The sequence below is a fragment of the Dryobates pubescens genome, chromosome 26 (assembly GCF_014839835.1).
Source record: "Dryobates pubescens isolate bDryPub1 chromosome 26, bDryPub1.pri, whole genome shotgun sequence".
Classification (NCBI taxonomy): Eukaryota; Metazoa; Chordata; class Aves; order Piciformes; family Picidae; genus Dryobates; species Dryobates pubescens.
In genome coordinates, this window is record NC_071637.1 from 15999789 (window position 1) to 16009040 (window position 9252).

Here is a 9252-nt window from a genome sequence, read left to right on the forward strand (position 1 = left end):
TGCCCCTCTTTACACCTCCCTGAACCAAGCAGACCTCCTGCTCAAGAACCAGCTTGAAACGTCCCTGTGAGAGGCCCTGACTCCAGCATCCAAACGCTTTCTGTCCAGGCTGAGCTGCCTCTTCACCCTCCTTCCAGGGGAGCCCTCCACCCCTGGGAGCCCAGCCGTTGGCTGCTCTGCTCCGGAAAGCTCTGCCCCAGGCCACCCATCCCCATGAGCCTGTGCCAGGCTCCTCAGTAGGCAGCGCTGGGAGTGCCATCTGGAGAGAGAAAACTGCAGCGAATGTTGGGTCCCAAGGGGAATTTTCAAGCAGGGGGAGGGGGGAAACACATTTGCCCTATAACCATGGCTTTAAAACCATTTACTTGAGGCTTCTGTACAAGAAAACCCCCAACTTACAGCTCTCAGCCAGACCTCCACCCCACCATGGATGTTTGAGATCCACACAGCTCTGCCCCTTCTTGCCTGTGGATCAGGAGCCACACGCAGCAGCCATCAATTGTTTGCCTTTCCACAGAGGTGATCAGGTGCCTGAAATTAAACACTAATTACGGCTTAATATCCCTAGGATGGGGAGCTTGGGGGAGGGAAGAGCAAACACACAGCCATACACGTGCAGTGCAGCTCGGGTGTTGGGGGTAGGAAAGCAAAAGGCTGGCCCTAAATCTTCCCACCAAACCCGACTGTTCTCGAAAACAGCTAATTAATGGTGCACAAAGTCCTGCCGGGAGGTGAACCAGACACGATCCCCACCCCCACCCCCCGCCCGTGGAGGTGCAGCTCATGGACTGCGTGGGCTTGGGGCACCACCGTGAGCCCTGGGGTGGGCAACCAAGCAGGCCACCCACCCCGCTGCCCACCTATCCTCCTGGCCACCCATCCCGCTGCCCACCTTTCCTGCTGCCCACCTATCCTCCTGGCCACCCATCCCACTGCCCACCTATCCTCCTGGCCACCCATCCCACTGCCCACCTATCCTGCTGCCCACCAGCCTCCCTCCCGGTGCCAAGGAGGGGCTGCGGCATCACCACGGCAGGGCTGTGGTGCAGGGAACCGCTTCAGGAGCCGCCGTGGGCCAGGCTGTCCCTGGACGGAGCAGGGCAGGCAGGGTGGGGTGGTGTTGGAGCCCCCACCGGGCGCTCTCCGGGAGCCCGCAGCGGTGCGGAAAGTGCTGCGGCCAATGCTCAGGCTGAGGCAGGGCGGAGGCGCCGGGGCCAGCCCGGGCGGGCGGAGCCGCAGCCGGAGCCGGAGCCGCCGCTGCCGCCGGAGCCGCCATGGGGCTGCTCAACTTCACCCGAGACCCGGTGCCGGAGGCGGTGAGCGGCGACATGCACAACCTCAACCAGCTCAGCGCCCAGGTGGGCACCGGGGGGAGGGCAGGACGGGGCACGGCGGCGGGGGGCAGCCCCGCACCGGCAACCCGCGGCACCGACGGCTCCGGGGCAGCCGCGGCCGGCCGGGGCCAGCCGACACCCGGGGTGCTGGGAACGCAGTTCCGGAGCAGCTCCGGGACCGGAACCGGTGTGGCTTCCAGTCCCCATGCCCCCGGAACAGCCCCGGGACCGGTGTGGCTTCCAGTCCCCATGCCCCCGGAACAGCCCCGGGACCGGTGTGGCTTCCAGTCCCCATGCTCCCGGAACAGCCCCGGGACCGGTGTGGCTTCCAGTCCCCATGCCCCCGGAACAGCCCCGGGACCGGTGTGGCTTTCAGTCCCCATGCCCCCGGAACAGCCCCGGGACCGGCGTGGCTTCCAGTCCCCATGCCCCCGGAACAGCCCCGGGACCGGTGTGGCTTCCAGTCCCCATGCCCCCGGAACAGCCCCGGGACCGGTGTGGCTTCCAGTCCCCATGCTCCCGGAACAGCCCCGGGACCGGTGTGGCTTCCAGTCCCCATGCCCCCGGAACAGCCCCGGGACCGGTGTGGCTTTCAGTCCCCATGCCCCCGGAACAGCCCCGGGACCGGCGTGGCTTCCAGTCCCCATGCCCCCGGAACAGCCCCGGGACCGGTGTGGCTTCCAGTCCCCACACCCCAGGAGCAGCCCCAGGGCAAGACTCCATTGGGCCCCCAGGCCCCGGTGCCAGGGTCCTTGCCCGGTCTCAGCCTGCTCCAGGAGGGTGGCAGAGCGCTGCCCCATGCTCTGTGGCACAGCCCCACGGCTGGCCAGGCAGGAGCCTGGCTCTCAGGCTGCAAGGCACTGGGAGTGATGGAGGGGCTGGTGTGGACTGTAGGGTCCTGTTGAGCTTTGGTCTTGCCCAGGGGGTCTGTGTGATGTGTGGGTTGGGATTGCCACCCAACCACCCTGCTGGGCAGCACACAGCAGCCTCCAGGCTGGCAGCACATCAGAGTCTGGTACACCTCGTGGTGAAGGTAGTGGAAGAGCTGAGGCGTTTTAGTTCAGCTTGCCAGAACCACGGGTGGCAGCCCAGTGCCATGGTGGGTGGCAACCCAGTGCCATGGTGGGTAGCAGCCCAGTGCCATGGTGGGTGGCAGCCCAGTGCCATGGTGGGTAGCAGCCCAGTGCCATCACCATCACACAGCTGATGCCAAGGGTAGGAAGGAGTGAGCCCCTGCAGCAGCAGAGGTGCCAGCTGTACCCAGAAGGTCACAGCCAGTGCTGGCGCCAGGGAGAGTGGTGATGCTCTGCCCTGCAGGCTCTCCAGCCCTGCCAGCTGCATGCTCAGGGAACTGAGGGCAGCAGGCAGGCCTTTAACTGGTTGTTTGCCTTCTCTGAGCTGGTCTGGTTAGCTCCTGGGGGTTGTGAAACATGGCAGTGGAAGTTTCCCATCTCTTCCCACCCCCAGCTTTTGGATGGCGCAGGAGAGAGCAGCAGCTTCCCATTAGCTACGAGTCACAAAAGCTCTCTGCAGTGCCAGCTCCCAGTTGCACAAACCCCTTGGAGTGTCTCTGAAAAGCATCCATGACCAAATCCTGTCCATGGGCACCTCACAGTGCTGAGGACAATGCACAAGGTGGGACCTGAGGCAGGGGGAGCTGCCTCAGGAGGGGGTTGGGGGTGAGGTGCTGAGCGCTGCAGAGTGCTGCTGCTGGAGCCCACAGCTACAAGGTAGGACCAGGCAGGGGGAGCTGCCTCAGGAGGGGGTTGGGGGTGAGGTGCTGAGCGCTGCAGAGTGCTGCTGCTGGAGCCCACAGCTGTCCTGTCTCCCTCCACAGCAATTCTCAGACCTGACTGAAGTGCTCTTCCGCTTCCTCACGGAGCCCAAGGAGGTAAGAGCTGTGCAGAGCCCCAGCAAGAAGTCTGGGAGTGCAGCTTCCCTGGAGGGAAGCCTGCAGAGGGAGGATCCTGACGCTGCTCTTTCCCTCCCACAGGTGGAAAGGTTCCTGACTCAGCTCTCAGACTTTGCCACCATGAATAAAATCAGCTTGGGCCCCCTGAAGAACATCGTCAAGAGCATTCTGCTGGTACCCAGCGGTAAGTGAGCCATTTGCATGTGCTGCCCCGAGGCCAGACCCTGCCTCCTCTCCTGCCTGCTGCTGGAGGCCCCTTTCCAGCGCTGCAGTGCTCTGGGGGGGCACTCTGAGTGCTGGTGGGAGCTAACTGATGGCTTCAGCACTTCAGAAGCAAAACCTCTCCCGTTGAAATCCCCCCCGTGTGGTGGCTGGGGTTCGGTGGTCTTGACACCCCTGCCTGCACACACACATTGATTTCACCTCACCCTGCATCAAACACGAGCAGGACTCTGGGGCAGGGCTGGGGTTCACTGGTGAAAGTCACAGAATGCTGCTGGGGGTTGGAAGGGACCTCCAGAGATAATCAAGTCCAAGCCCCACTTTGCCAGACCAGCAGGGCCTTGTGGTGGCACTGAGCCTAGGAGCTTCCCTCCCAGGGACCTGGTAGTGCAAGCCCAGCCAGGGCAAGCAGTGTTTGAGACGGGTGAGGCAGTGCACACCCCTCAGGAGTGGGCTGGCAGGGCTCTGCTTCTAGGCCAGGAGCAGCAGAAGACCTTTGTGCTTGCACTTTGGTGTCCAGCAGCTCCTCCCTTCATAACTGGTCAAGAGGGGCAGGGGGATTCCCCTTGAATCCCCCAGACTCCAGCAGCTCAGCTGCTGTTCGGCATCATGATGATGGTGATGCATCAGACACCTCCAGTGATGCTCCTGCAGGGACCCTTTGTGATCATCCCTCAGGCCTGGGCTGCCTGTGGCTCGAGCAGGCCCTTTCCTGCTCTTGGTCCACATTTTCATTCACCTCCTTCAGTGTTTTTTTTCTTCTCTCAATAATTTCCTTTCCTGCAACTGTCTTGGGGCTATTCACCATGGAATCAGCATTTTCTCCCTTCCTGATTCTGCCCTGGGTGCACTCAGTCCCCTTGTGCCTGCTCATGGCCTGGCTCCAACCCCTTGCTGAGTTGTGGGATGCCAGGGGAAGGAATGAAGCAGATCCCAGCAAATCCTTTTGCCTCATGCCTGCTCATGGCCTGGCTCCAACCCCTTGCTGACTTCTCCTGGGATGCCAGGGAGGGGATGGAGCAGATCCCAGCAGATCCTTTTGCCTCATGCTTGATCAAGTCCTGGCTCCAACCCCTTGCTGACTTCTCCTGGGATGCCAGGGAGGGGATGGAGCAGATCCCAGCAGATCCTTTTGCCTCATGCTTGATCAAGTCCTGGCTCCAACCCCTTGCTGACTTCTCCTGGGATGCCAGGGAGGGGATGGAGCAGATCCCAGCAGATCCTTTTGCCTCATGCCTGCTCAAGTCCTGGCTCCAACCCCTTGGTGATGCTTGGGGAGGGGATGGAGCAGATCCCTTTCCCTCTGTGCTGCCCAGCCTGGCAGCCACGTGGTGGGCCCGGCAGCGCCTTTGGATGGCTGAGACTCCAGGCTCCGGGACCAGACCCCTTGTAAAGCTGCCTGCGCCGCCGGTGCCCCAGAACAAAGGCGGCAGGGCCCGGCAGGGGCACAGGCTCACGCCCCCAGTCCCCAGCGCGGCAGGTAGGGCAAACGAGGAGCCGCCGGCCGCGGCAGTGCCCCTTTAACGAGCGAGGCTTGCCCAGGAGGGGCTGCAGCGGCTTCCGAGCAGCGCCGCGGCTGCCGTTCCCATGGCTACCTGCGCGGGGATCGCTGCCTCTGCCCCCGCAGCCCCGGCCCCGGCCCAGCCCCAGCAGCCGGGGCTGGGCTCCAGACACAGGCCGGGAGCAGAGGGAGGCTCTGCCTGCTTTTGTTTGACCCTGTGAAAGAGCACCGGGACGCAGGGGGAATAAAAGTGATTGGTTTTTCCTCTCCTCCCCTCTTCTCCTTTCCCCTTCCCTTCCTCCCCCCAATCGTTCCCCCCTTCCCTCCCCTCCCTCAACCCTGCCTCCCTTCCCTCTCTCCCTTCCCCTCTTCCCCTTCATCGTTCCCTCTTCCCTCCCCCCTCCTTCCCCCTTCCCTTTCTCCCTCCCCCCTCCCCTCCCCCTCCCCCCTTCTCTCTCCCTTCCCCTCTCCCTCATCCTCTTCCCCCTCCCCTCCCCCAACCCTTCCCCCTCCCCCAACCCTTCCCCATCCCCCAACCCTCCCCCCTAACCCCTCCCCCCCGACCCCCCCCTTCCCCCACCCCCCCACCCCTCGCCCCTCCCCTTTCCCGCTCCCTCCCCCTGACCCTTACCCCCTAACCCCTCTCCTCCCTTCCCCTCTCCCTGCCCCCTCTTCCTTCCCCTCTCCCTTCCCTCCCTCCTCTTCCTCTCCCCCTTCCCTTCCCCCCTTCCCCTCTCCTCTCCCTCCTTCCCTGTCTCCCTTCCTCTCCCTTCCCTGTTTATCCAGGTGCCCTGAAGAGGAATTTGTCTCCTGAACAAGTCAGAGCAGACTTTATTGCTCTAGGTGGGTCCCCTGCCTTGCTCTAAGTGAGAGCTCATGAATATGTAGCAGCTGTAGTGATCTGTGCTGTCTCCCCCAGGCCTCAGTGAGGAGAAAGCCTCTTACTTTGCAGAGCAGGTAGGAATTCTCTTTTCTTCTCCTCCTGGCCAAGCTCAGAGAATGACTCTTTGGAGTGGGAGCTGCTGCCCACCCTGCTGTGCTGCTCAGCTGCCTCAGCACTTTGCTTTCCCACCCAGCTGAGGGGTTCCGACCCTGCAGGGCCTCAGATAACCCAGGAGGAGGAGTTCAGTGCTGCCTCCAGCCTGCCATGGCACCAAGGGCCTCAGCCAGGCTAAACACCTCCAGGGATGGGGACTCCACCACCTCCCTGGGCAGCACATCCCAAGGGCCAACAACTCTCTCTGTGTAGAACTTCTTCCTAACCTCCAGCCTAAACCTCCCCTGGCACAGCTTGAGACTGTGTCTTCCTGTTCTGGTGCTGCTTGCCTGGGAGAAGAGCCCAACCCCCACCTGGCTACAGCCTCCCTGCAGGGAGCTGCAGAGAGCAAAAAGGTCTCCCCTGAGCCTCCTCTTCTGCAGGCTAAGCAACCCCAGCTCCCTCAGCCTCCCCTCCCAGGGCTGTGCCCCAGACCCCTCCCCAGCTTTGTTGCCCTTCTCTGGACACCTTCCAGCACCTCAACATCTTTCCTAACCTGAAGAGCCCAGAACTGGACACAGGACTCCAGGTGTGGCCTGAGCAGTGCTGAGCACAGGGCAGGATGAGCTCCCTGCTCCTGCTGGCCACACTGCTCCTGCTGCAGGCCAGGATGCCCTTGGCCACCTGGGCACCTGTTTTCCTGCCCCTGAGCCCTGGGGTCATGCAGCTACACCCACACAAGGCTTGTTGGGGGCAGATATTGTTACACCCAGCCTGTGCTGCAATGAAAACAATGAGTTTCACTTACAGAGGTGAGAAGGCAGATGGAAACCTTAGCAGGGCTTTGAAAGCCCTCCCAGGCACCTCAGCTTTTGCTCTGCTTTGGGCTGCTGCTCTGCCTCCTTGCTGCCTGGTTGTTGAAGTGGCAGGCAGGCAGCACCAGGAGAGGCCTCCCTGCACTGACTGCTGCTGTGTCTCTTGCAGTGGAAGGTGAATTCCCCCACCCTGACAGGCCTGGCTGTTGGTCAGACCCTGATGATCAACCAGCTGATAGACATGGAGTGGAAGTTTGGAGGTAACAGAGCTCAGCCACACACCCAGCAGGCTGGGGGAGCCAGGAGCAGCTCTGAGCTCAGCTCACTCACTTTGTCTTTGGTGGTTTAACCAAAGAGATTCTCTTCCCCCTCCTCTTCTTTCTGCCTCACAGTGACTGCTGGCAGCAGTGAGCTGGAAAAAGTGGGGAGCATCTTCTTACAGGTAAAATCTCCTGCAGGAGAGGCTTCAGCTTGTGGAGCAGTTAAGGGACAGGCTGCAAGTGGGCAGTGCTGGCTGGGAGAGGAGCAGGAGGAAAGGGAGACCTTGCAGGAGCAAGCTCTGCAGCCCTGCATGGGGATGAATTTCTTCCTCCTGTCTCATCTAAAGCCAGTTTCTTCCAGTCTGAAGCCATCAGCCCTTGTCCTCTCACTCCATGCCTTTGTATAAAGTCCCTCTCCAGCTCTCCTGGAGCCTCTTTCAAATCCTGGAAGGCTGCTCTGAGGCCTCTCCCTGGAGCCTTCTCCAGGCTGCACAAGCCCAGCCATCTCAGCCTGGCCTCACAGCAGAGGTGCTCCTCTGATCATGCATCACAGAGCACTCTGCAAAGCTGCTCACAAAGCTCAGCTTAGCAAAAGCCACACAGGGAGGGGAAATGGGATCACTGGTGAGGACTTCCAGAGATCCTCCCAGTGCCTGAGGAATCAGTTCCTCCAGGGACCCTCCCCAAAAGCCTGGCAGAGATGTGTGTGCTTGCAGCACTCTGCTGGCCCAAACTCCCAGCAGGCTCCTGCACCTCTCTCTCCTGGTGCTCAGGTCCCTCTGAACTAAACCTCCTCTGCTTTTTTCCTCCCCTTAAGCTGAAGCTGGTGATTAAAAAAGGGAACCAAACAGAAAACGTTTACATAGGTGAGTGACTGGGCCTGGGAGAGGAGCAGCACCTGCCCAGGGGGCAGCCCCAAGGCTGTGCCAGAGGTGGGAGGGTGCCCAGGGGGCAGTGCTGGTGGGTGCTGGAGCTGCTCCTGCCCTGGGCTCTCCCTGCTGCAGTTGCTCTGGAAGGATGCAGGAATGCTGGGCAGCCTTCACAGCCTTGCCTAAGTAAACACAGATCTGCCGTGGAGCTGTGAAAAGCAGCAGAGCAGCAAGGGGAGAGGGAAAGGAAACAACTCCCAAGTGCTGGTAGCTGTCAGGAGGCAGAACCCCAGCCCAGCACCAGCCCAGCAAGTGTGGGGAAACAGTTGCCAAGAGCTGCCTGCTCCTGCCCAGCTTAGGCTGCTCTGGGGCAGCTGTTCCAGCGTTGGAAGTGTGACCTCCAACCTTTGCTGCCTCTTTTGCCCTGCAGAGTTAACTTTGCCCCAGTTCTACAGTTTTCTGCATGAAATGGAGAGGGTCAAAACCAGCCTGGAAAGCTTCAGCTGAAACTGCCTGGGCCTGACCTCACATCTCTGCAGGATGTTTGGTTTCTCCCCTGGCCCTGCAGAGCTGCTCCTGATAAGGGCAGTAGGCAAGGCTGAGCAGTGGTGTCCTGGCCCAGCAGCACCCAGCAGGGCCCAGCAAGCCCTCAGAGCCTGAAACTTCAGCAAGGGCTTGGAAGCAGCTCCAAGTCCATTCCCTTTTCTCTTCCCCTTCCCTTCCTCCCTCCTCTTCTCCCCTCTTCCCCTTCCCTTCCTCCCTCCTCTTCTCCCCTCTTCCCCTTCCCTTCCTCCCTCCTCTTCTCCCCTCTTCCCCTTCCCTTCCTCCCTCCTCTTCTCCCCTCTTCCCCTTCCCTTCCTCCCTCCTCTTCTCCCCTCTTCCCCTTCCCTTCCTCCCTCCTCTTCTCCCCTCTTCCCCTTCCCTTCCTCCCTCCTCTTCTCCCCTCTTCCCCTTCCCTTCCTCCCTCCTCTTCTCCCCTCTTCCCCTTCCCTTCCTCCCTCCTCTTCTCCCCTCTTCCCCTTCCCTTCCTCCCTCCTCTTCTCCCCTCTTCCCCTTCCCTTCCTCCCTCCTCTTCTCCCCTCTTCCCCTTCCCTTCCTCCCTCCTCTTCTCCCCTCTTCCCCTTCCCTTCCTCCCTCCTCTTCTCCCCTCTTCCCCTTCCCTTCCTCCCTCCTCTTCTCCCCTCTTCCCCTTCCCTTCCTCCCTCCTCTTCTCCCCTCTTCCCCTTCCCTTCCTCCCTCCTCTTCTCCCCTCTTCCCCTTCCCTTCCTCCCTCCTCTTCTCCCCTCTTCCCCTTTGGTTTTTGTTTGTGGGGGTTTTTTACATACTTCTGTGAGCATCTGCTCAGCAATGTGTGGCTATTGGC

At 61.3% G+C, this 9252-nt stretch overlaps 1 protein-coding gene across 1 annotated transcript; it reads left to right on the forward strand.

The window, feature by feature from the left end:
- Nucleotides 1-1240: 1240 nt before the first annotated feature.
- On the forward strand, nucleotides 1241-8492 carry COMMD7 (COMM domain containing 7). The gene is made up of 9 exons (XM_054173520.1): nucleotides 1241-1358; nucleotides 3172-3225; nucleotides 3328-3430; nucleotides 5756-5812; nucleotides 5889-5926; nucleotides 6930-7020; nucleotides 7153-7202; nucleotides 7838-7886; nucleotides 8320-8492. The coding sequence occupies exons 1-9, from the start codon at nucleotides 1275-1277 to the stop codon at nucleotides 8394-8396; spliced, it is 603 nt and encodes a 200-aa protein (XP_054029495.1). The 5' UTR covers nucleotides 1241-1274; the 3' UTR covers nucleotides 8397-8492.
- Nucleotides 8493-9252: the final 760 nt, after the last annotated feature.